This window comes from Lepidochelys kempii, chromosome 1 (genome assembly GCF_965140265.1).
Source record: "Lepidochelys kempii isolate rLepKem1 chromosome 1, rLepKem1.hap2, whole genome shotgun sequence".
Lineage (NCBI taxonomy): Eukaryota > Metazoa > Chordata > Testudines > Cheloniidae > Lepidochelys > Lepidochelys kempii.
The window spans coordinates 299,979,195-300,006,982 of record NC_133256.1 but is presented as its reverse complement, the minus strand read 5'-3'; the positions used below and the strand labels follow the sequence as shown (position 1 = coordinate 300,006,982).

Below are 27,788 nucleotides of genomic sequence, written 5' to 3'. Positions count from 1 at the left end.
GGCTAAAATGTTCAGTAACATTCAGTAAGAAAGATTCTGAAGCCAGAAATTGCCTACGTATTTCCTCTTTATATGTCTTCCATTGCCAGTTAAGGTTCCTATCCTTCGTTGAGCACCTTTCAGGTGAACCTTTGTGATTACACTAAGCTCAGTGGAAAACTGTGACCTTAGAATATTCTCTCTCATCTACGGTCTATTATTTTTTATCTTTAGCCAACTGAAAATCCCTTGTTTAGCAGTATCTATATTTTTGCGTCCTGTTAAGTCCAATTCTTATTTGTCTTACATTTGTTTTTGCCATTTAAATGAATTCTAATCAGAATATGAACATAATATGTATTTTATATTACTATATCTGTTCTGGCTTCAGATGTTAAAAAACATTCGTGATTTATAATAATGATGTATAAGGGTTTCTTGAAAGTCTCTTTGATAAATCAGTTTTTTTAATGTGTCCTTACTGGCAGAAAAGTGACCACAGTGAGAATGAATGTTCTTACCTCTGATTTAGAATGATGTTTATTCAAGGTCATTACAATTATTGCTGAGTGGGTGCAAATTAACACAGAGGTCAGTAATTACATTACAAAATGTACATGCTAATCAAACAGAAATGCTTGTGAGGGGAATTTAAAAGAACCTTTAAAAGTAATGTGTGAGATAGAATTTTGAAAGGGCAGACTTAAAATTTGATGGCTGTTTTTATTCAGTCTTTAGCAAACACACACTTTAGCACATACATTATGTATTACTATTTCCCATTGGTTAAAATACATTTTACAGAAGTACAAGTTCATACTTAGCCTAAATGAATAAGAGATTAAATAAATTACCTGTGAAATTTTACTGAAATGGTTTAATTTACATTAACTCTAGGGGGTAAAAAGTAATAGCTCTTCTCTTAGGCCTGATCTCAAGTGAGCCGTGGCACATAGAGATGCTAGTGATGGTAGCAGTGACAAGTACTGTTGGTGCACCAACTACTAGATGCGACTACGTGGGCATCTAAAATGTGGTGGGTTCCTCCCAAGAATGACATGCAAAGGGGTCACAAAAACCATCTCTATTCTCAGATTGGTAGAGATAAATTGAAGAGATGAGATGAGTTAGCTTGAAGGAAGGGTACTTCAAAGAAGTGTCACATTAAATGACTTTAAATGACAGTAAATAGTATCAGGACTTAATTCTAATAATGACTGAATTATCACATTTGAAATTATGGCCTCACCAGGTTCGAACTGCCATGGCCACATATTGTTCCGGAGAAAACATCCTTTGATCATAGGAATCCTTCCCACATAGGAATTATAATTTCCTTATCTGTGCTGCGCAGATGTCTCTCTGCTTTGATCCCTTTCTTTCTGAGACTCTGGACTGGACCTCTCAGCAATTTGATCTCTCTTATGGAGACTGGAACTGTGGATTTGAATCTGCATCAGTCCCTAAGATGACATTTCCTTCCTTGGGCTTGTCTTCACTATTGAATTAACATGAAGTATTGTATTATTGTTCCTGTTAACTTGATCCATGCCTCCAAACAAAATTCCATTATGTGTGTGGAGGTAGTAGTAACATGAGTTGGCATGACCAGGGGTATAGGACAGACCGCAAGTGAATTTCTATTGATAGCTGTTAATTTGACCTGTTGGGTTTGTAGGGTTGTAGATAAGTACTGTAACACAACAGTCTTGGGGCACCAGTTCTCCAGTGTCTCCCATAATCATCCAAGACCTTTGTGGCCCTTTCTTGCCCGTTTCCTAACCATAAGTAAGACTAAGATTTTGTTATGGTTATTTTTAATAAAGGTCACGGACATGTACAGGCAATAAACAAAAATTCATGGAAGCTGTGACCTGTCTGTGACTTTTGCTGCTGTGACTCCATGGTTTCCCCCGCCACCATGGTGGCTGGGAGCTGTGGGGTTTCCCCTTTGCTTGTGCCAGCTGGAAGCTGCAGGGTGACCCCCTCCACCCACGGAAGCTGGGAGCTACAGGGTGACCATATTTCCCAAAGAGAAAATGGGACACCCCCAGCCATTCACCCGAGGTGCCCCCCTCCCCACCTCTCCTCCTGAGGTTGTTGCTCATTGCTGGAACCCTGAGGAGTCTGTCACCTGTTCTTAGAACCTTGTAGGGTGCCCCCTGTTGCTTGTTGCTGCTATCGCCTGTCACTGGAACCCTACCAGGGCCCAGCTGGCTGACAGCTCCAGAGTCCTGCACCCCTGGGGCTGAAAAAGAGAAAGTCACGGAGGTCTCCAGAAGTGACGGAATCTGTGACTTCCATGACCTCCGTGACATAAATGTAACCTTAATCATAAGTCATCTACCACTACAAATAAGCCTTCTTGGTGTTCTGTCCCCCTAGTTTCATGTGGCATCCAGTATTCATGACTGAACTCCTCTCTGGTGAGTTTCCCATCCAAAGTCATCTTAGCTTAGCCTTTGAAGAATGTGCCCTAAGAAGAAGACATGCTGCCAGCTGGCCAGAGGCTGACACCACGACACTGGTGGATTTCTGGAGTGAGACTAACAGGGCCCAGGATGTCAGGAGCAGGAACTGTGATGCAAATCTCTGTGGTGACATTTCTAACAAGCTGGCCATGCTTGGAGTCTAAAGTACAGACCGTCAGTCAGTGCCAGGAGAAAATCAAAACATGGGCTACCTGATGGCCTTTCTTAAAAGTAAACAAATGAAAACCTATATTAAGAGAACATGGAAAAATTATATTGTTTGCACAGTTAAGTATTTCCAAGTCAAAAACTGGGGAAGTCTGAGTATATCACAAAAAGATACATGATGCTAATGTGAGATTACAGAAATGTTTTTTTATATTATACTGCATATTTAAGTAGTAGTATGAGTGTATATCTTAATGTATATGCAGAAGGGTGTAGAATTCAGATTGTATATGCAGGGTTATCTTTGCTTCCTGATAATTGCATGCTTAAGTGTGCAACTGTATCACACTCAACATAGTGTTATATGAGAAACAATTTTCAGCTAACACTTGATACATTATGGCACTTTGTATAAAGCTGAAAGTTTTAGAAAATTCTACCTGTTTTTTCTAAAGTCCTTCTTTGCTCACCTATGCAAGATTTGCCTCAATTAGTTTGATAAATATTAATCTCATTTTGAGTTTTTTCAAAGTGAATGAATGACATGAATATTTAAATACACTATACTATTAAAGTTTGATGGAAAATTCAGGTTTATTTGCAAAGGTCCCCACATCATCAATAATGGGACATTCTAACTTCATCAGTGTCAAGTGTCTTCCCCATTTCTTCTGCTATAAAAAGAGTTTCAGAGTAACAGCCGTCGATATGCATCTGAGGAAGTGAGCTGTAGCTCACGAAAGCTTATGCTCTAATAAATTGGTTAGTCTCTAAGGTGCCACAAGTCCTCCTTTTCTTTTTATAAAAAGAGTGTTGATTATCTTAGACTTTGTATTCAGCTGATATTTTACCCTCAGTTTTTTCATGATGGTTTGAAATAAGAATGATAACAATAGATTCACTTGAGCTGGAACATCATGATTGATGCCATATCAGGGAGAACATGGAATCCCATAATGACTTTAATAGTGCCTATTTCTTTGTTGAATTTCTTTTCATTTTCTTAAAACAACAGGCACATTACTGACTGTGTAACCTTATCCCTTTCCCAGGTCTCCTAAAAACCCTGAACAGAAGATCATTAAACGAGTGATTGCTCTTGAAGGAGACATTGTCAAGTAAGTATTTTGGCCTTAATCTGACTTATTATAGGAACACTGGCTTTTCAGTAAATTTTGAATGAGTATCCTAAATGACAACTTTTTGTATTTTCTTGCTATATATTCTTAACAGGAATGTCAGTGTTGTACATGTCAATCTTTTTGAATGAGATAAGAAATGTTACACAAAGGTAATCTTATGAAGGTGCAAATCCTGCTCACCGTATACAGTATTTGATTCCCCCATTGCAAATTTATGCCAGGCAATTGTAAAGGAATTTTTATACGTGAGCACAGTCTTTCTGGTAGGACTGATAATATTTATAGAGCGGTTGGCAGATATAAAGTTCACACACTGAGTACAGTGGTTCACACAGGTATCCATCGTCATTGCAAGGTTTTTGGGGGAATATACAGCCCCCTTACAGCAAAGCACTGTATCAGGAGGGTTTATAGACAAATTGAGCTCTGAAGAGTCTGTTTCTAGGTTTTGGGATGTCCTGGGAACTAGACTTTTCTAGGACTAAGAGAAATTAAGGCTCAAGCTTATGTGATGCCTAAAAGTGTTTGCATTTTCCACACATTTTTAAACCCTCAGTAATGATAACGCTTTGCTCTTATGCAGCACTTTTCATAAGTAGTTCTCCTAGTGCTTTGCAGAGGAAGTCAGTATCGTCCCTGCTTTGCTCAGAGATCAAAGGCTGTCATGTTCTCACTCTGTTACAACCACTTCTTTTGCATAGAGTTGGCTCTCCTTACCTAGCTGTTTGGCTCCTCTCACTGTTCTGGTTTGCTCCCCCTGCCCCAGCCAAAAGGTTACTCTTCTACTGTGTGCTGCAATTGGACACTTGGAGTTCTACCTCTAGAGTGGCCAACATAGCTGAGACTACTAAGCTGGTTAATCAGCTATTCTTCAGTTCCCTCTTCACTGGTACCTCTTACTGCTGTTGTTGCCTATTCAGCACACCCACCTGTCTTTCCGCCCTGCCCAACAACAAAAATGAAACCAAGGAAAAATAAAAAAATACAATAAAAAAGGGACTCACAAAATCCTGTTACTTATTCTTAAATCTGGTGGGCCTATTGTTTAATATGGCTCTGGGGGAGACTGGCTCTGAACAGGTTTGTCCTCACACCAGTCATGATTTTATAGACCTAAATGGAGAAAGTAAATAGGGAAGTGTTATTTACTCCTTCTCGTAACACAAGAACTAGATGTCACCAAATGAAATTAATAGGCAGCAGGTTTAAAACAAACAAAAAAGTATTTCTTCACACAACACACAGTCAACCTGTGGAACTCTTTGATAGGAGATGTTGTACAAGCCAAGACTATATCACGGTTCAGAAAAAGAATTAAATTAATTCTTGAGGATAGGTCCATCAATGGCTATTGGCCAGGATGGACACAGGTGGTATCCCTAACCTCTGTTTGCTAGAAGCTGGAAATGGGCAACAGGGGATGGCTCACTTGATGATTGCCTGTTCTGTTCATTCCCGCTGAAGCACTTGGCATTGGCCACTGTCAGAAGGCAAGATACTGGGCTAGATGGACCTTTGGTTTGACCCAATATGGCCGTTCATATGTTCTTATTTATTTGAACCTTAAACCCACCTGGCCATTGACACACCCACAAGGGCCACAATGACTCACAACAGATCTATGGATATGGTAACTGTATGCATTTGCAGCTGGACAAATTCTGTGCTGGCATTAATTCTATTAACTTCAGTGAAGTTAATGCCAGCAGAGAACTTTGTTCAATATATTTAGAATTCCAGAGAGACCCTTAAGTACACTGATAGTTATTTTTGTTATTACTACAGTTAGCTCAGTGTACTGGTCTTCTAAATATATAATAGATAATAAATGGTAAATTTCCAAAGGGTTGAAGCCCAACACTCCTTTGTATAGACAGTTATTGACAGAAATCTAAGTATTTGAACGTCTGTCTTCTTGAGAAGTGCAACGGGGCACAGACTCACCCCATGGCAGCTTCTTGCTGGCTGTCTGGGAATTAGCTCTTTTTACCAGCTCCAGAGCACCCAATACCGGTGTTTTGCCATTGCTGGCCCCCGTGTCCCTCCCAAACCCCAGTGCCCTTTTACCTGGGGTGCTGCCCCTCCAGGCAATATCCCACAGATCTGGGTCTCCCCTCCCCAGGGAACCCCCCACCATCTATCCCCACCTTGCCTTAGCCTATGGGCTAGTGCCAGTCACCATCTAGCCCTCTTTCACTGGGGCCAACTGCAGTCTATATAAGCCAGTCATCAGAGGCAAGGGGGGTTTGGACCTGCTGCCTCCGCCTACCCTTGGGCTGCCCTGTTGCAACCCCAGTACCCTGTCTTGGGCCATCTGCCAGGCTTGCAGCCTGGGGTTTTTCCAGCCTGGAGCCTCCCAGCCCTGCTTCGCCTCAGGTACCCTGGTACACTCCCCAGCAGCCAGGCCCATCTCCCTCCACAGCTAGAGGAGACTCTGTGTGCTCCTGGCCCACTGCCCTCTTATAAGGGCCAGCTGGGCCCTGATTAAGCCAGCTGTGGCCTGATTGGGGCATGGCCCCCAGCTGAGGCTGCTCCTCCCAATCAGCCCCACCTTTCATTCTCTGCCACAGCCCTCTCCCTGGGCTGTTTTAAGCCTTTTAAGGCAGGAGTGGGTGACCACCCCACTACAATTAGCACCGGGTTTTCTAATAAGATCCCACTACAATTAGCATGCATAATGTGGTTACTCCTTCTGGCACCAGCATTGCCCCTCTGCAAAGTATTCACAGATGCATGAGGACTTGCAGATTGGCTTGTCATTGGAGGAGAAATCTAGACTGCCAGCCCAAAACCATTGTCTAGTTCCTAGGGAACAACTTGCTTCAAGAATTGATTCTACTTTGAGACCAATGTGGACCGCAAACCCTGATGCTGCTCATACAGCTGACTCTCCAGGGACCATTGCTTACACTCAAAGCTTGCATAACAAAAAGTAACAAAATTAACAACAACATAGTATGTCTTCCCAAGTCTGAACATTTGCTTACATGCCAAAACCCTATAATACTTGGAAGGCTATGTGAAACAACAGCACTGAGTGACGCCTTCTATAGCAATCTGTCTTCACACAATAGCTTCTTTCTGTGCCATTTGGCAATATATTTGCCAAAATGTTGTAGTTAAAAAGGGGACGATTAACAACCAGTTTAGTGGTTCCTCATTCATTTCCATAGGAATGTTGTTGAAAATGGATAGCAAAATAAATCAATCCCAAATTATCCTACTTATTATTTTATAATATTAACATTTTACAATGGGTTCTTGAGTAGATGGATCGGGGGGGGGAGGGGGGAGAGGTTCAAAAACATCTAAGGTAATTAGTCATCCAGTTCCCAGAGATACTTTTGAAAAATCCCACCCATGATGATAAATATACACAAACCTCAAATGCCTTCCAATATTGAATGTTTCTTGAACTATTTTGGTTAATTTCTGGTTAGAAGCATCCTCAGAAAAATACTTACATTTTATAACTTACCTATACACATTTTGTACCATTGGAACAGATCTTTGAAAAATTTACAACTTTTCTCCTTTAACTGTTGAGAGTAGAAATACATACAGAATATAAATACAGGTTTATATAAGTGTGACAATTTTTCCCTAAAATTTGAGTTCTTTTATTGATTATTTTCAGTTATGGTATTAAAAGGAGATATGTGACTAAAACATGGAAACAAACAGGAAGTCACAGTAAATTTGGTAACCTAAGATAGGTGAAAAAAACACAATCAGACATTTTCCTTTCCAGTTGATGAATCTGAAGACAAGTATTTTTCAGAAGCAACATGAAGTTAGTATTGTATCAACCCAATATACTATGATTATGTATCCATTAATATGTTGTATCAAATTATCTGGCCAGTATGAAATTATATTATGAGTTAAACTAAACATAGATTGGAATATGCACAAAATATATTCATGAGAACTAAATTCATCCTCTGCTTAGTTCATTGAATAATTGCAATGAAAATGTTTGGAAGTCTCGAGCACTTCAGTAGCAGAAAAATTACCCTACTGTACCTAGAAAGAATTTTGCTGCTCTTCAGGTTTATCTGTACTTTGAACTATGTTTTAAAGCAGTTTATAGGAGTTATGGTAGAGGTACTGTCCACAGTTGTTTAGAAAACTTGCTTTTGAAAATTAATTGGTCATACACTCTTTTGGTAGGGACAAAACTTGTTATTGTCCTAGAGGTCGAGTGTGCAAGCTGCTCCACTCCTAATTCCAGGGTTTGGATACAGATGGTTTGTGCCCAGATGCCACACTGGTACTTTCATTATTTCCCACACCTGTCACTTCACTGATTAATCAGAGCTGCTCCATGTGCTGAAGGACAGCTGTTCCCTCAACACATGGAACAACCCAGTGCTCCCTCTCCTTTTCTTCTGGAAATCATGGGACTGGAATTGTGCCAGCAAAGAGTAGGCTGCGTAATGGCAGCTCCTGCCTTCTCCACTCCTCACTCAGCCTGGGGGGTGGATATCCCCAGGCCTTAGGGTGCATGTGCATATCAGTTGTGAAGAGAACTGTGTGAGGTGTACCAATTGTTGAGGGGGTCTTTGGGCAGTAAGTCAATTGTGGGATGTGGGGGAGGAGGCTGTGTTTGTATTAATTGTGTGTGGTAGGGTGATATCAGTTGAGGAGGTTTGTGTGTGTGTGTGTGTGTATTGATTGTGGCTGAAGGTCTTTGTGAGGGTGTGTGTGTGGATTTATGTGGAGCTTTGGGTATGTGGAGGGTCTGTAGTGTGTGTGCAGTCTGTCAAACACGAGCAGTTTTGTAACAGGTATGTGTGAGTGTGTGTGTCGTTCTGCATGGGGTGGCCAGTATCAGTTGTAGTGAGGATCTGCATTGTGTGGGGATCTTGTCTGTATCAAGTACTGATTGGTGAGAACAGAAATAACGTTGGAAGACAGAATGAAATGGTTTGTATTGTGGGGAGTGCCAGAAAAAATTGGTGTTGGGTGACTGAATCAATTGGTTTGTTATTTCAGTTGTGGCAGTGATAAGAGGGGCTTTGCCAGGGAGTGGAACTAGTGGGAGATTAGCAAGCAGTGCTTCCCCGGGTGGATGATGGGCAAGGAGTTCTTAGCGAAATGTGGACTGTAGCACCGCTCTCCCAAACTGAGCATCAGAGAATGATGCTAAGTCCAAAGAGTAATGCCTGGTGAAAGTGTGCACTGAATTCCACGCTGCTACTTTAGACACTTCCACCAAGGGAACGTGCCTAAGGCTCTCATGGAGTAGATTTTAAACCAGGAAGTACTGGTTTCCTAGCTAAGATGTAACAATGTTCTATACATCTCCTAATCCAGTATGAAAGTCTGGTAATGGGTTCTCCCAGGAATCTCTCCTATGTATCTCTCTGAATAACCTGTTAGATTTTCTAAAGGGCTTGGTCTTTTCCATGCAAAAACAGAACACTTTATTTGCATCTTGGGTACTGATGACATGCTTCCTTTGGTGAGAGTGAGAATTCTGCATTGAGATAGGTGGAAATCTACGACCACAGTAGACGTGAAGCTGAGATAGTGACTTGTCCTTGTAGACCACAGACAAAATAGAGTTACCTTGAAGTACTAAGCTCACGCACCCTCCCAGCAGACATAATCACAATTGGAAGTTCACTTTGATCAATCTCTCACAAGGAGGAATGCCCAGAGGCCCTGTAAGAAGAAAGAGGTTATTTACCAGTAACTGTTGTTCTTTGAGAGTTGTCTGGGTATATTGACGCTATTCACTCACCTTCCCCTCTATGTTGGTGGTCTATAGAACATCAGGACCCTGTGATTTCAGAGAAGGAACTCAGGTGGTTGGGAGGTGCACTTTCTCATAGAGAGCAAGGCAATTATTTCACCCTTGTGCACTCCCCAGCAGACACGACTTTCAAAGCCGTTCTGCAGCTTGACAACAGAGCTGCCATATCCCACGAATGTGAAGGTGCAGAGTGATTTTCAAGGTAGAACAGCTACTGTTAAGTCCCTCCCGTCTTTTTCCCTCTTTTTATAAGTATCAGACCCCCTGCCTAAATTTCCCATAGAGTAATAATCTGTGGAATTGAACAAATAGGGATCCCAATTAGAGGTGAGCAAAATTTTTCTACCAGAACATTTTTTGGAGAACAATGTAGATTCGGGTCAACCAAAACATTTTATGAATTCATGTTGAATTCACTGAATTGTTTCAGCTGAGAAATACCCTTAAAAATACCTATTGAAAAAAATCTACACTTTTATTTACACTTTTTAAAAACAAAACATTTCAAGATTTTGATTCAAAATGACTTTGTGTTAAATTTAAAGTTTTCTTCAATTTTAGTTTTAACTTTTTAAATGATTTAAAAGCTCAGAATTGAAACAAAACATTTAGTTTTGGTGAATTGAAATATTTTGTTCAACTCAAAATTGTTTTTTTTTAAATTCACAGAAAATTAAAAAAAAAAATTCAGTACAATTTTTTCCTGATTGCCTGCAAATTGAAAAAATCAATTATACGCACAGCTCTAATCCCAGCCTACCCTTAATGAAGGGTATCACTGCTGCATATTGTAATAATGGGGAGTGCAAGGTTTAATATGGTTTTAGTGTTAACCTGGGAAAGGGAAATAGCAAACTCAGAACAATGCTGTGAGAAATGTTACACACACAAACAGAAGTGAAGAAAAATGCTTAGCTGAGGTCTTAAATCACACTGTTATCAGATACAACAAACACAACATAATACAAATTGACATAAAAACTGGATTATGTTACCAGTGTAAAGAAATACAGCATCCTGCTTCTTTTAAATTTGATATTATCTAAAAAGCTATCTGCCTTTAAAATAACTGTCATGGAACAGCAATATATCTTTATCTCGCTTGTTCTGAATAGACTATACAAAAGCGTGTTGACCTATCTTTCAGAATAAGTTGTCATAAATGCTGTGTATTTCATGCCATTAACCAAAACAAGTGTAGCTAGCTTTTTATTATGTCTTGTCTTGAGTACTGTAGACAATGAAAGTAATATTTAGGCAAAGCCGTTACGTCTATAGAATAGGTTTCTTTACAGTTGTTTGTTTTTATATTAATTTGTTATGACCCCTGCTGCATAAAAAGGCTAGTTTTGCGTTCTTCATGTGTAAAAGCAGAGACTAAATATAAAATAATAAATTCATAAACTTTAAAATATACAGGGTTCAGATGTAATTTTGGCAGACCACAACAGAGGAAAGATCAGCCCTGGGACCAGTGTGGCTTTGTTTTGTAGATTTTCCATGTAGTCGAAAATAATAGACCACACATTTTTTCATCCTTTAAAACCTGCTGTTAGGGACTGAAAATACTGCGAACTCAGTGAATAAAAAATCCTGGCATTTCACTTCTGAGAGCTTGGTTCCAGTCTAGCTGGCAGTCCCAATGAAGTGAGTTATGTGGTGTCTTTTAAATTCCCAGCATAGTGCAGTCCACATCACCAACCCATCACAGACCATTTGACTTTCAGTAGGTAGCAGCAATTCTTCATTGGGAGATTTCAAAGAACAGGCAGAAAATCACCTTTCAGCCCTAGAGAGATGTTATAGGTTAACACTAATAGCACTGATGGACAGTGTGCAAATCTCACACAGTCCATATCCCATAGACAAGACTTTATTTGTCTTCCATGAATTCACAGCAGAATTCACTTTGTAGGAAGGAAATTGTTAAAAAAAATCACTGGAGACTATTTAAATGATAATTCTTTCAAGAGAGAGGCTACGTTACAAAAAGTCATTACTATCTAATTTATTAAAAATAAGTGCTGGTATTAGAAAACATATTGAATCACTAGAAATTAAACATTTTAAAACCAATTTATCTTAAACGTGCTGTTGAAGCTACAAAAATCTATAGTAATCTATCACAGATAGTTGAGTCATGCTATGTACAGTCCCAGAAATAATGAAGTTTTATGAGAAGAAAAACTGTACCAAAATTGGGTTTTTACTAGTAAAACTTAAAATGATGGCTATTTAATAACCTACTGTACTGCTTTTTTATGGCCACTGCCATAATCTGATGTTATGAGTCTACTTGACTTAGACCATAGTTTGATATTCAGCTCTACACTATAGACTGACCCTTTTCCCCCACCCCAGGAAGTCTGTATTAAAAACAACAGACAGACTTGTGTCCAGGGGTATCATTAGATTATTAGAGGTCGATGTTCAGAATCCTGAATATTTCAACATGAGATCAATGAATTTTTCAAGTGTTTCTTGCTGTTGCTTCTCCCTTTATCTGTCTGCCTATCTTCAAACTAAGTGCAAATAACAGAAGCTTTGGGTAGTTGTGTGAGAAGTGACTGTGTCTCTTAGGGATTGTATCTCTAGTACTAATTATGGGGTGTGGGAGGCAGATGGCAGTACCACCTATTAAGGTTGCTTGACACCTCCTATTATAGCCATATGTGCTGAAATTTTACACACTGGGTATTTGCATGCTCAGGGCTGGATTTTCACTTCAGTTGCAGAACTGTACTGCTATGGGCTGAGCTGGGTTCAGGCACCTGAAGTGAGAGTACAAAGATTGTCTCTCCTGTGCTCTGAGTGACTTCCCTATTGGTGTCAGGCATCATGGAGGAGGAAGCTGCCTGATTTGAATTCAGAGGTGACAAGATCTGGATCTACACAAGCGGGTGAGGAAGTAGATTGGGACAAAGCTTGTAATGACAGTGAGAGTGGGACTGGAGGTTGGTAGAGGAAAGAGGGGAGCTGGGGGTTATAGTGGGGGGAGACTGGGACTGGGTGGGCAAGGGGGAGTGGGAGCTAGGGGAGGATATGGGTGGGACTGAAATTGGAAGAGGAGCAACTAGATGAGACTGGGACGGCTAGGTGAAAAGAATGAGGCTGGAACAAGGAATCAGAAATGAGGAAGAGATGGGACTGGGACAAAGAGAGGATGGAGGCTATGGGGCAGCATAGTCTGGGTCCACTAGAACACACTCCCCTCCAGAGCCTAGAATAAAACTCAAGAATGCCGAGTCTCACCATTCCTTCTATCAGCAAATATCTGTGGAAACCATTGGCAAAGTGTCCCATCCCCCTCTAGAATAATAGAATCATAGAATATTAGGGTTGGAAGAGACCTCAGGAGGTCATCTAGTCCAGTCTCCTGCTCAAAGCAGGACCAACCCCAACTAAATCATCCCAGCCAGGGCTTTGTCAAGCCGGGCCTTGAAAACCTCTAAGGATGGAGATTCCACCATCTCCCTAGGTAACCCATTCCAGTGCTTCTCCACCTTCCTAGTGAAATAGTGTTTCCTAATATCCAACCTAGACCTCCCCCACTGCAATTTGAGACTATTGCTTCTTGTTCTATTATCTGCCATCACTCAGAACAGCCTAGCTCCATCCTCTTTGGAACCCCCCTTCAGGTAGTTAAAGGCTGCTATCAAATCCCCCCTCACTCTTCTCTTCTGCAGACTGAATAACCCTAGTTCCCTCAACCTCTCCACGTTGGAGATGCAGGTCTGGTTGAGTTTAGAAAGGGATTCGAGCAGATTATGGAGCAAAAACATGAGGTATCTGAAGGGAAAAGCTCAGACTTGCAGATGGAAGCAGGGCTGAGGAATTCTGAGGGGAGACTGGGTGAGGAAAGTTGTCTGTGTAAGCATGTGACTAAAAGAACCAGGCAGAGGAAAAGACAGGCTAGTGAGGGAGAAATAGAGCTCAAGAACAATTTTGCAGAGTTGGAAAATGAAGAAGGGGCTAAGCAGGTGGTCACTGAAGGTGGAAGGGCAACGAAAAAGAGAAGAGTGGCTAGTCCTATAGGAAAAGGGGAAGAGTCAATGGAGACTACACCAAATATGAGCCCCAGGAGGATACAGGCTGGGTTGAAGAGGATTACAAGGGAGAATAGGAATGGAAAGAACTTGCAGCCAGAGGGAACATGGGATAGATTGGAAAATAGCACTGTCACCGGGAAAAGGCAGGTCTATGTGATCAGGGGCTCTTTACTGAGAAGAATAGACAGGCCCGTAACCAGAGCTGATCCAGAGAATAGAAGGGTGTACTGTCTTCCAGGTGCTAAGATACGGGATGTAGACCTGAGGTTGAAAAGGATCCTAAAGGGAGCAGGAAAGAATCCCCTAATTATCCTTCATGTGGGAACAAATGATATGGCTAGATTCTCGCTGGAAAGTATTAAGGGAGACTATGCTAGGCTGGGGAAGTCGCTTAAGGAAATCGAGGCTCAGGTGATCTTTAGTGGGATTCTGCCTGTTCCTAGAGAAGGGCAACAAAGGTCTGACAAGATTATGACTATCAACAGATGGCTTAGGCAGTGGTGCTATAAGGAGGGCTTTGGGGTGTATGGCAACTGGGAGCATTCATGGATAGAGGACAGTTCTCTCGGGATGGACTTCATCTGAGGAGGGAAGGACATAGTCTTCTAGGATGGAGGCTGGCACAACTGATTAAGAGAGCTTTAAACTAGGAATCTGGGGGAGATGGTTGGGAGATGTCCAGGTAATCTCCACACCGGATTTTAGCATTGAGAGGGAAGAAAACGAAGTAAGAAAGGTTACAGCCGTGGGTAGGAGAATGTATATAAGGAGGAAGGGCAGTGTGGATACCAGTCTAATAGGTTATACTGGCTGTAGAATGACCGTGCCTAATCGGGTACAGAATGTGAGCAAGGCAAACAGCAAAAATTAAGATGTTTGTACACCAACGCGAGGAGCCTAGGTAACAAAGTGGAGGAACTAGAGCTACTGGTGCAGGAAGTGAAACCAGATATTATAGGGATAACAGAAACATGGTGGAATGGTCGTCATGACAGGACAACAGCTATTGAAGGGTATGTGCTGTTTAAGAAAGACCGAAATAAAGGTAAAGGTGGTGGAGTAGCATTGTATATCAATGATGAGGTAGAATGTAGAGAAATAAGAAGCGATGAAATGGATATGACTGAGTCCGTCTGGGCAAAAATTAAATTGGGGAAGAAAACTATTAGAGCCTCCCCTGGGATAGTGCTTGGATGTGCTATAGACCGCCGGGATCTAATTTGGATCTGGATAGAGCCCTTTTTAATGTTTTTAATAAAGTAAATACTAATAGAAACTGTGTGATCATGGGAGACTTTAACTTCCCAGATATAGAGTGGAGGACGAGTGCTAGTAATAATAATAGGGCTCAGCTTTTCCTAGATGCGATAGCTGATGGATTCCTTCATCAAGTAATTGCTGAACCGACTAGAGGGGATGCCATTTTAGATTTGATTTTGGTGAGTAGTGAGGACCTCATAGAAGAAATGGTTGTAGGGGACAGTCTTGGCTCAAGTGATCATGAGCTAATTCCATTCAAACTGAACGGAAGGATTAACAAAAATAAATCTGCAACTAGGGTTTTTGATTTCAAAAGGGCTAACTTTCAAAAATTAAGGAAATTAGTTAGGGAAGTGGATTGGACTGAAGAATTTATGGATCTAAAGGCAGAGGAGGCCTGGGATTATTTTAAATTAAAGCTGCAGAAGCTATCGGAAGCCTGCATCCCAAGAAAGGGGAAAAAATTCATAGGCAGGAGTTGTAGACCAAGCTGGATGAGCAAGCATCTCAGAGAGGTGATTAAGAAAAAGCAGAAAGCATACAGGGAGTGGAAGATGGGAGGGATCAGCAAGGAAAGCTACCCTATGGAGGTCAGAACATGTAGGGATAAAGTGAGACAGGCTAAAAGTCAAGTAGAGTTGGACCTTGCAAAGGGAATTAAAACCAATAGTAAAAGGTTCTATAGCCATATAAATAAGAAGAAAACAAAGAAAGACGAAGTGGGACCGCTAAACACTGAGGATGGAGTGGAGGTCAAGGATAATCTAGGCATGGCCCAATATCTAAACAAATACTTTGCCTCAGTCTTTAATCAGGCTAAAGAGGATCTTAGGGATAATGGTAGCATGACAAATGGAAATGAGGTTATGGAGGCAGATATTACCATATCTGAGGTAGAAGTGAAACTCGAACACCTTAATGGGACTAAATCGGGGGCCCAGATAATCTTCATCCAAGAATATTAAAGGAATTGGCACATGAAATTGCAAGCCCATTAGCAAGAATTTTTAATGCATCTGTAAACTCAGGGGTTGTACCGTATCATTGGAGAATTGCTAACATAGTTCCTATTTTTAAGAAGGGAGGAAAAAAAAGTGATCCGGGTAACTACAGGCCTGTTAGTTTGACATCTGTAGTATGCAAGGTCTTGGAAAAACTTTTGAAGGAGAAAGTAGTTAAGGACATTGAGGTCAATGGTAAATGGGACAAAATACAACATGGTTTTACAAAAGGTAGATCGTGCCAAACCAACCTGATCTCCTTCTTTGAGAAAGTAACAGATTTTTTTAGACAAATGAAATGCAGTGGATCTAATTTACCTCGATTTCAGTAAGGTGTTTGATACCGTGCCACATGGGGAATGATTAGTTAAATTGGAAAAGATGGGGATCAATATGAAAATTGAAAGGTGGATAAGGAATTGGTTAACAGGGAGACTACAGCGGGTCCTACTGAAAGGGGAACTGTCAGGCTGGAGGGAGGTTACCAGTGGAGTTCCTCAGGGATCAGTTTTGGGACCAATCTTATTTAATCTTTTTATTACTGACCTCGGCACAAAAAATGGGAGTGTGCTAACAAAGTTTGCAGATGGTACAAAGCTGGGAGGTATTGCCAATTTAGAGAAGGACAGGGGAATCATACAGGAAGATTTGGATGACCTTGTAAACTGGAGTTATAGTAATAGGATGAAATTTAATAATGAAAAGTGTAAGGTTATGCATTTAGGGATTAATAACAAGAATTTTAGTTATAAGCTGGGGATGCATCAATTAGAAGTAACGGAGGAGGAAAAGGACCTTGGAGTATTGGTTGATCATAGGATGACTATGAGCCGCCAATGTGATATGACCGTGAAAAAAGCTAATGCGGTCTTGGGATGCATAAGGAGAGGTATTTCCAGTAGAGATAAGGAGGTTTTAGTACCGTTATACAAGTCATTGGTGAGACCTCACCTGGAATACTGTGTGCAGTTCTGGTCTCCCATGTTTAAGAAGGATGAATTCAAACTGGAACAGGTACAGAGAAGGGCTACTTGGATGATCCAAGGAATGGAAAACCTGTCTTATGAAAGGAGACTCAAGGAGCTTGGCTTGTTTAGCCTAACTAAAAGAAGGTTGAGGGGAGATATGATTGCTCTCTATAAATATATCAGAGGGATAAATACCAGAGAGGGAGAGGAATTATTTAAGCTCAGTACTAATGTGGACACAAGAACAAATGGATATAAAAAGTTTAGACTTGAAATTAGACGAAAGTTTCTAACCATCAGAGGAGTGAAGTTTTGGAATAGCCTTCCAAGGGAAGCAGTGGGGGCAAAAGACCTATCTGGCTTTAAGATTAAACTGGTTAAGTTTATGGAGGAGATGGTATGATGGGATTTTGGTAATTGATCTTTAAATATTCATGGTAAATAGGCCCAATGGCCTGTGATGGGATGTTAGATGGGGTAGGATCTGAGTTACCCAGGAAAGAATTTTCTGTAGAATTTTCTATGAATCTTGCCCATATGCTCAGGGTTTAGCTGATCGCCATATTTGGGGTTGGGAAGGAATTTTCCTCCAGAGCAGATTGGAAGAGGCCCTGGAGGTTTTTGCCTTCTTCTGTAGCATGGGGCATGGATCACTTGCTGGAAGATTCTTTGCTCCTTGAAGTCTTTAAACCATGATTTGAGGACTTCAATAGCTCAGACATAGGTGAGCGGTTTTTTGCAGGAGTGGGTGGGTGAAATTTTGTGGCCTGCGTTGTGCAGGAGGTCAGACTAGATGATCATAATGGTTCCTTCTGACCTTAGGATCTAGTATCTATGACTCTAAGTCATGTGCCCAAACCCCCTAATCATTTTTGTTGCCCTCCGCTGGACTCTCTCCAATTTTTCCACATCCCTTCTGTAGCGGGGGGACCAAAACTGGACACAATACTCCAGGTGTGGCCTCACCAGTGCTGAATAGAGGGGAATAATCACTTCCTTTGATCTGCTGGCAATGCTCTTACTAATACAGCCCAATATGCCATTGGCCTTCTTGGCAACGAGGGCACACTGCTGACTCATATCCAGCTTCTCATCCACTGTAATCCCCAGGTCCTTTTCTGCAGAACTGCTGCTTAGCCAATTGGTCCCCAACCTGTAGCGGTGAATGGGATTCTTCCTTCCTAAGTGCAGGACTCTGCACTTGTCCTTGTTGAACCTCATCGGATTTCTTTTCGACTAGTCCTCCAATTTGTCGAGGTCACTCTGGACCCTATCCCTACTCTCCACCATATCTACCTCTCCCCGCAGCTTAGTGTCATCTGCGAACTTGCTGATAGTGCAATTCACCCCATCATCCAGATCATTAATAAAGATGTTGAACAAAACTGGCCCTAGGACCAACCCCAGTGGCACTCTGCTTGATACCGGCTGCCAACTAGACATGGAGCCGTTGATCGCTAGCCGTTGAGCCCGACAATCTAGCCAGCTTTCTGTCCACCTTATAGTCCATTCATCTTGCTGGCAAGAATGCTGTGGGAGACCGTATCAAAAGCTTTGGTAAAATCAAGATACATCACATCCACCACTTTCCCCATATCCACAGAGTCAGTTATCTCATCATAGAAGGCAATCAGGTTGGCGGGGCATGACTTGCCCTTGGTGAATCCATGTTGACTGTTCCTGATCACCTTCCTCTCCTCCAAGTGCTTCAAAATGGATTCCTTGAGGACCTGCTCTATGATTTTGCTGCGGACTGAAATGAGGCTGACCAGTCTGTAGTTCCCCGGGTTCTCTTTCTTCCCTTTTTTAAAGATGGGCACTATATTTGCCTTTTTCCAATCCTCCAGGACCTCCTCTGATAGCTACGAATTTTCAAAGATAATGGCCAATGGCTCTGCAAATAAATCAGCCAACTCCCTCAGCACCCTTGGATGCATTAGATCTGGACCCATGGACTTGTGCATGTCCGGCTTTTCTAAATAATCCTTATGTTCTTTCACCACTGAGGGCTGCTCATCTCCTCCCCATACTGTGTTGCCCAGTGCAGCAGGCTGGGAGCTGACCTTGTCTGTGAAGACCGAGGCAAAAAAAGCATTGAGTACTTCAGCTTTTCCAACATCATCTGTCACTAGGTTGCCTCCCCCATTCAGTAAGGGTCCCACACTTTCGCTGACCACCTTCTTGTTGCTAACATACCTGTAGAAACCCTTCTTGTTACCCTTCACATCCCTTGCTAGTTGCAACTCCAGTTGTGCCTTGGCCTTCCTGATTACACCCCTGCATACTTTAGCAATATTTTTATACTCCTCCCTAGTCATCTGTCCAAGTTTCCACTTTTTGTAAGCTTCCTTTTTGAGTTTAAGCTCACCAAAGATTTCACAGTTAAGCCAAGCTGGTTGCCTGCCATATTTGCTATTCTTTCTGCACATTGGGATGGTTTGTTCCTGCACCATCTATAAGGCTTCTTTAAAATACAGCCAGCTCTCCTGGACTCCTTTCCCCCTCATATTAGCCTCCCAAGGGATCCTGTCCATCAGTTCCCTAAGGGAGTCTAAGTCTACTTTTCTGAAGGCCAGGGTCCATATTTTGTTACTCTCCTTTCTTCCTTTTGTCAGGATCCTGAGCTCAACGGTCTCATGGTCACTGCTGCCTAGGTTGCCACCCACTTCTACTTCTCCTACAAATTCTTCCCTGTTTGTAAGCAGCAGGTCAAGAGGAGCACGGTCCGTAGTTGGTTCCTCCAGCATTTGTACCAGGAAGTTGTCCCCAACACTTTCTAAAAACTTCCTGGATTTTCTATGCATTGCTGTATTGCTCTCTCAGCAGATGTCAGGGTGATTGAAGTCCCTCATTAGAACCAAGGCCTGTGATCTGGAAATTTCAGTTAGTTGTCTGAAGAAAGCCTCGTCTACCTCATCCCTCTGATCCGGTGGTCTATAGCACACATCCACCACGACATCACCCTTGTCACCTCTAAACTCAACCCAAAGACTCTCAACAGGCTTTCCTCCAGTTTCATACTGGAGCTCTGAGCAATCATACCGCTCTCTTACATACAGTGCAACTCCCTCACCCTTCCTCCCGAACCTGTCCTTCCTTAACAGTTTATACCCATCCATGACAGTGCTCCAGTCATGTGAACTACCCCAAGTTTCTATTATTCCAATCACATCATATTCCTTGATTGTGCCAGGACTTCCAATTCTTCCTGCTTGTTTCCCAGGCTTCTAGCTCTGGTCCACAGAGAGGATGACAACCTACTATCGCTATCAGTTACTCCATTAGCTCAAGTAGCAGAGGTCTCTGTGGTGGACCTAAAAGTTCCAAGCCTGCTTATGACTCATGTAGGTATCAGTGTAATGCCACATGATGGAATTTATGTTTTTATTTTGTTTGCTTTAAAAAAAAAATTTAGAAATTTCTCTCTGTCTCACACACATTATGTTAAAGAACATTAATAAGATAGCTCGGGCAACCTTAATTCTGGCACTTCCTAACTTTTGAGTGCAACTTTTGACACTGCAACCTTAATAATGTTCTGTTAATGTAGGAATTTTTGTGTGTGAAATATGTATGTATTATGAAATTTCACCATAAATTAAACGTTTGTGGTGGAACCACTTTGTCTTCTATCTGTAGTTCACCATAGTTTTAGTTTGGAGTTTTAGGAAACATCCCAGTTAAGGCTTATGCAATACACTTATCAACACTAATTTGTAGATTCTGATGGGATCTGTCAAGTCTGTAAACTTCAGTTAGACTTAAGTTATAATTCTTGATCATGAGTCTTCAGCACTGAAACAATCCTGAAAGCTTCCTGGCTTGGAATTTCCATTGATTTCAATGTGATTTCCATACATGGAGGCCTTACATGATTGCATCCCATTTCTATAAATGAAAATGATATGAATATGTATTGGTACAGTATCAATAAGCTGGAGAAATATCCTGGCAATGCTTTTGAGAGTTTGTTTAGTTTTCCTGTGTGTACAGTTAGCTTCAAAGGATCAGTTGGCCTGTTGGCTCAGAGACCAAAGTCAGACAACAAAGCTTGACCTTCCAAAATTTTAATTTACTCAGATCTATTGTTAAGGATCTAGAAGAGATGTGATTGCTTTGCACTTGATTTTTGTAAACCTCTCCCCATATAGAATGTGTAGGCTTGGCTTCTAGTAAAACATCCTCTTGTTTGTGAAATGAGAATGTTTGAGAGAGAAACCACTGAGAGACAATAAACATGGTACCCCAACAACACTATTTTTACAGAGTTGCTATTCCGAGTAGAACTAGGAGCTCAAACAAAGAACAAATATAAAATTTCTGTGGAAGAGAGAACACAAAGTGACGTTCTCGGTAGCGTTCTGACTTGATAGCATTTGTATCAGCACTGAAACACAAATGGCATTTGCCTCACAGTTGATCCTGCAACAGGGAGAGAGAGAGAGTTACATTTAAAGAAGCAGTTCGCTGAACTCAATGACAGCATCTCTTTTAAGACTACAAAATTATGAACTGTGGTCTACAAAAATAATTCTAATCTACTATTGTCATTAATGATGATGGGGGAGAAAACTTTTTAAAAGATATGTAGACTTTTAGGCGTAGCATTCCTGCTGACTTTATATGGAAATCATATGGCTAAAGCACTGCACGGTTCTTTGCACAGTATACACCAGTATGTGGATGCAGTAATGACATAATTCTTTCTCTTCAAACATTTCTCTCAAATATTCAATAAAATATTGTTAGCAATAATGGTGTATAGTACCACATTGCCAATGTGTTAGTAAATATTGCATGGAATCTGAAGAAAGATATTGCAGTTAATTTAAAAAAAAAATCCATAAGCTCATATTTTCTTGTCAGAAACTACCTAATGCCAAGAACAGCACAAAGTGTGATTCAGGAGGCGAGGGGGCAAAAAAATGGCTTTGGCCACCCAGATTCTGGCTGTACTAGGGGCTAGTGCAATCCCTGCTGTAAATTACAGCAGCCCTGGGGCATACAACTTACATGCAGAACAGAATAGCTATATCACAGGGCACTGTGGTTCTCTTTTCTTCTGGCCCAATCCCTTGCATGCGCCCCACAATTCTGGGCACAGAAAGTGGTGGGAAGTATAAGGGTGAGTATGACTGCCCTATGTGTCTCCTGCACTGGAGGAAGTTTTTCTCTTTGTCTGTTGATACTACTTATGGCACTCACTTGCTGCTGGTATGGCGTCCCAAAAAGCATAAAGTTGATTCCTTATTGAGAGGTTGTGGAGGAGGGAAATACCAGTTGCACCTGGTCTGTTGTTGGTTTTCAGACACATTACCCATTTTTGGTGTAGTGCTTTCTTTGTTAGAGGGTCAGACAGGTATAGAAGTTTTGTCATGATTTCTTTGGGAAAACCTGGGCATGCAATCATTTGTAGAGCTTTTGCTTTCCAAAAAAATCTCTATTTTTCAATGAAAGTTGATGTAGTGCCAAGATGTCAGGGATTGGAAACAACACACGAAACTAATAATCTCAATGGGAGGCTCAAAAAGATTGTCTTTATGAAGTCTTTTTTTTTAAAGATAAGTAGCAAGTCAGTAAAATGCATGGAAGTTTGAGAACTAGGTATTTAATAATAATAACAACCATATTACTCTATTTATTTTCATTTCACAACTTATATTATTTCATTTATTATAATCTCTGCAACAGACAAAAATTTTCAAGCCTAGGTGCCCAAACCTAAGCTTCAATAGCCTTATTTAGGCACCTAAATAAAAGATGGCCTGTTTTTTCAGAAGTTCTGGGTACCCTCACTTTCCTTTATCTAAGAATTGCCAATTGAAACGGGGTGGGGGAATTATCACAAATATTGTAATGACTGTATTAATGGTCAAAGTTGTCATCATTTATTATTATTACAGTAGTGCTTAGACCCCTCAGCCAAGATCAGGGCCCCATTGTGCTGTGCACTGTACAAAGTAAGAATCAGCCACGGCCCTGAAAAGCTTAGAGTGTAAAGACTCAAACCTGTGAACACTCAGGCATATGCTTAACTTTAAGCACATGAACAGTCCCACTGAAGTCAATGGGGCTCTGTGTGAGCATAGCAGCTTTACCTGTCTGAATTTCATTGCAGCATCTAAATAGAAAAGAAAGACAAAGCATAGGAGAAAGGAAGTAGTAGTTTGATTGATGGGGAGCTCAAGTACAGAGAGATTATGTCACTTGCCTGAGGTCATACAGAAAGCCTGTGGCACAGCTGTTAGTTGAACCCATATCTCTTGCTTCCTTATCCCAGTGCATTAATCCTCCTTAAAGTTGATAAATGCAAGTTTCAGGGTACTGTCTGTAGCAGATTGTAGACAAGCTTGAAATTGTGGGATTTAGGTGTGTTTCAGGCTTGCCCCTACTCCCAATGTATCCAAGACAAAACTCCCATTAACTCTAATGGTGCAGGTTCAGGCCTTTGGTATTTTTACAAATCAAAGGGATACATATGGAACAAAATGAGCACTGTACATAAGTAAATTCTCCTGCTTGTTACTGCAGGTGTCAATACCAGGAGAGGGAAAGTTGCTTTTGCAGTGAGCCAACTTTCCCTCTCCTGGTATTGACACCTGTCATAAATACAAAGGGAAGGGTAAACACCTTTAAATCCCTCCTGGCCAGAGGAAAAACCCTTTCACCTGTAAAGGGTTAAGAAGCTAAGATAACCTCGCTGACACCTGACCAAAATGACCAATGAGGAGACAAGATACTTTCAAAGCTGAGGGGGAGGGGACAAAGAGTTCTCTCTGTCTGTGTGTGATGCTTTTGCCAGGACCAGAGCAGGAATGCAGGTCAGAATTTCTGTAAAGGGTTAATAAGTAATCTAGTTAGATATGTGTTAGATTCTGTTTTGTTTAAATGGCTGATAAAATAAGTTGTACTGAATGGAATGTATATTTTTGTAACTTAAGGTTTTACCTAGAGGGATTCTCTATGTTTTGAATCTGATTACCCTGTAAGGTATTTACCATCCTGATTTTACAGAGGTGATTCTTTTACTTTTTCTTTATTTAAATTCTTCTTTTAAGAACCTGATTGCTTTTTCATTGTTCTTAAGATCCAAGGGTTTGGGTCTGTGTTCACCTATGCAAATTGGTGAGGATTTTTATCAAGCCTTCCCCAGGAAAGGGGGTGTAGTGCTTGGGGGGATATTTTGGGGGGGAGATGTTTCCAAGTGGGCACTTCCCCGTTCTTTGTGTAACACTTTGGTGGTGGCAGCGTTTAACCTAAGCTGGTAAGAATAAGCTTAGGGGGTCTTTCATGCAGGTTCCCACATCTGTACCCTAGAGTTCAGAGTGGGGAAGGAACCTTGACAACACCTTTTTATCAATTAATTATTGATAAGTGGAGTGGACTACATCCACCCTGATAGAGTTGGCCCTGTCAGTACTGGTTCTCCACTTGTAATGTCACTCTCTTCATGTGTCAGTATAATAATTCCTGCATCTGTAATTTTCACTCCATGCATCTGAAGAAGTGGGTTTTTTACCCACGAAAGCTTACGCCCAAATAAATCTGTTACTCTTTAAGGTGCCACTGGACTCCTCGTTGTTTTTGTGGGTACAGACTAACACGGCTACCCCCTGATACTTTAGGAAACTGTGTCTCGCTGCACTTGTAATCAGATATTTGCAGTAGTACTGCCTGGTCGGAGTCACGCTGCCTCAGATGGTTACAGAACACCGTATGACCAACCCCCCCACCCCAGTTCCTTTTCTACCGCCTTTAGCTTGAGATGGAGCACTTAGCAGAGCCTCTGTACTTTAACCTAGTTAGTCTAGATATTTAGTCAATAGTTAGTTTTTGGTTAGTTTTATAGTTACATCTCCTTCACTGTTTATTTTCTTTCTCCTTTATAAAAAAAACAACCTTTCCCCCCTAATATTAGGAAATTAATAGGGATGTCAAGTGATTAAAAAAATTAATTGCGATTAATCACATAATTAATCACGCTGGGATGCATATAATAATATGTCCCTTCCACAGGAGGTCCTGAGGTTAGGAGCTGACAACTTTCAGTACAAAGTACTGCTCTTTGGACTGTCCACTGCCCCATGAGTATTTTCAAAAATTCTCAGGGTAGTGGTGGCTCACGTCTGCAGACAAGGGATCATTATATTTCCCTTTTTGGATGATTGTTTACTCACACAAAGCATCGACTTAACAAGGGGCACTAGAAGCTACTCAAAACACAGCAGCTCTTTATACATGTCTAGGCCTACAAATGAACACCCAGAAATCAACAGTCACACCTTTGCAGAGACTGGAGTTTTTTGGGGCCTACCTCAGCTCTCTGGAGGCTACACCCTCGCTGATCGACAATGATTTACGACTTTACTAAAGCTAATCTCCATGACACTAGACAGTCCCTAGACATCAGCCCGGACCTGCTTCCAACTGTTGGGCCACATGTCTGCAACGATGTTAGTCGTCAAATATGCCAGACTGCACATGTGATGTCTGCAAGCCTGGCTCCGGACAGTGTATGTTCCACACAGACACAGCGTAAACAAATGTCTCATGGTGCCAAACAAAGTAAAAGACTCTCTACAATGGTGGACACAACCAAATGATGTTTTCGTAGGAGTCCCCTTTGCACAGAACCCTCCAATGATGATAATCACTATGGATGCTTCCCTACTAGGTTGAGAGGCACACTTGTACAATCACACTGTCTAAGGCTGCTGGTTCCTGTCGGAATCCATTCTTCATATAAACCTACTGGAGCTACGAGTGGTTCACAGTGCATGTTCCCATTTCCTAACTGTGATCAAGGACAGAACTATAAAGATCCGCTCAGACAACGTCACTTGCATGTTTTATATCAACTGGCAAGGGGAAAGCCGTGGTCACACTCCCTATGCATGGAAGCCATGCTACTATTGAATTGGTGCATCAGTCACAACATCGACATCTGAGCCTTCAACCTACCAGGAGGCCAAAACACCACTGCAGATGCACTAAGCAGAAAAATTTCCCAGGACCATTAATAGAAAATAAACACTGAAGTACTATAGAGCAGTGCTTCTCAAGCTATCTGATGTGTGGGACCAGCAATTTTTTTTCCAATGTGCGCACAGACCGGCAGCTGATGGCTCGCAGACCAGCACCGGTCCGCGGACCACCACTTTGAGTAGCACTGCTATAGAGCATATTCAAACTGTGGGGATTCCCAACTATAGACCTTTTTGAAATGACCCAAAACACCAGCGCCCACACTTCTGCTCCATAGCGAGATCAAGACACTGTTCCCTGGGTTATGCTTTTCTCATCTAATGGGATGCACCCCTACTGTATGCCTTCCTTCCGACCCCTCTTCTATCATGGGTCATACACAAGATCAGGACAGACAACTCCAGAGTCATCTTGATAGTCACCATGTGGCCCTGGCAAATGTGGTTTCCTTACCTCCTAAAGAGGCCCACGTGCCCACAAAGCACTCTTCCTCTTCTACCTCATCTCCTCTCTCATGATGTGGGCCAGGCCCACCACTCAAAACTGACAAGACTCCACCTCAAGGCGTGGCTACTTCATGGCTCCAAGAAATCAAAATGACCTTTTCAGAGGAAGTAAGGGGCATTCTTTTAAACAGTTGCAGACCATCTATGCAACATACATACCTGCACAAATGGAGGTGATTCAATACATGGTGCCAAAATAGACAAGTCATGGTGGTTTTCCCTCCTCTACCACTGTTACTGGACTATATATTGGAACTTAAGAAATCGGACCTCTCCATAATTTCGGTCAGAGTATACCTCGCTGCTGTCACAAGCATTCCATCACAAGGTGGATGAGTTCTCAATCTTTGCTCACACAGTCACCAAGCATTTTCTCAGGGACCTTCGTAACATTAACCCCCAAATATGAGCCCCTACTCCATCATGGGACCTCAGTCTGGTGTTATGAGGCCTTATTGGGCCCTCACTGAACCACCAGCCGTGTGTTCACTACTCCACCTTTCAATGAAGGTGGCCTTCCTCATCACCAGCATATCCACCGGGTGTGGGAACTGGGAGCCCTCCTTGCACAACTCCCCATACACAACATTCTTCAAAAACAAAGTTAGCTTAAGACTATGTCCCAAGTTCTTACCTAAAGTTGCCGTCTTATTCCATCTGAATCCGCCCATTCATCTCCCATTGTTCTTTCCAAATTCCCATGGGAATAAATGAGAAGCAGCACTCCACACCCTAGAAATCCAAAGGGCGCTAGTCTTCTACATTGAGAGAACAAAGACTTTCAGAAAGTCACCAAAATTATTCCTTTCTATCACAGAACAATCAAAGAAGATGCCATATCTAAACAGAGGCTGTTTAAATGGATCTCTGGCTGCATTCACTTTTGTTATCACCAACAATAGTTACAATCCCCACAAGGGACCCGCACACACCCCACCATAGCACTATCCGCTTTGATAGCCTTCCTTAACAATGTCCCCATTATGTACATCTGCAAAGCGGCAAACTGGGCGTCAGCCCATACATTCACACAACATTATGCCATAGAGCAGCATTCATCATCAGATGCTTTATTCAGACTTACAGTTCTATCATCCACCACGACTGCAACTCCAAAGCCCCTTCCTTCCACTGAGAGGTACTGCTCTATAGTCACCTAAAGTGGAGCACCCACAGGGACACTTCTTGAAGAAGAAGAGAAGGTTACTCACCCTGTGCAGTAACTGAGGTTCTTCGAGGTGGTTGTCCCTGTGAGTGCTCCACTATCCTCCCTCCTCCCCTCTACTTCGGAGTTTTCACACTGGAGACTGTGCAGCAGAGAAGGAACCATGGAGGAGGTTGTGGGGGGGTTGCTGGTTGCATGGCACTATGTAACTGCCTGAGCTGGTTTGAGACGGGGAAAGCACAAGTGCAGCTCAACCAGGCACTGTTACTACAAATCTCCGATTACAAGTCGAGGGGCATGCAGTCACTTAAAGTGGAGCACCTACAGGGACAA

At 41.8% G+C, this 27,788-nt stretch overlaps 1 protein-coding gene across 4 annotated transcripts in view; it reads left to right on the top strand.

Moving 5' to 3' along the window:
* IMMP2L (inner mitochondrial membrane peptidase subunit 2) overlaps positions 1 to 27,788 on the top strand; it is an 852,317-nt gene that overhangs the window by 601,596 nt on the left and 222,933 nt on the right. For 3 of the 4 annotated variants that reach the window (XM_073328095.1, XM_073328094.1, XM_073328093.1), the window contains one exon: positions 3,671 to 3,736. In XM_073328095.1, the coding sequence (XP_073184196.1) occupies positions 3,671 to 3,736 (66 nt within the window). Of the gene's footprint in view, positions 1 to 3,670; positions 3,737 to 27,788 lie in introns of those variants that run through there. The other variant, XR_012156794.1, reaches the window with a different exon arrangement.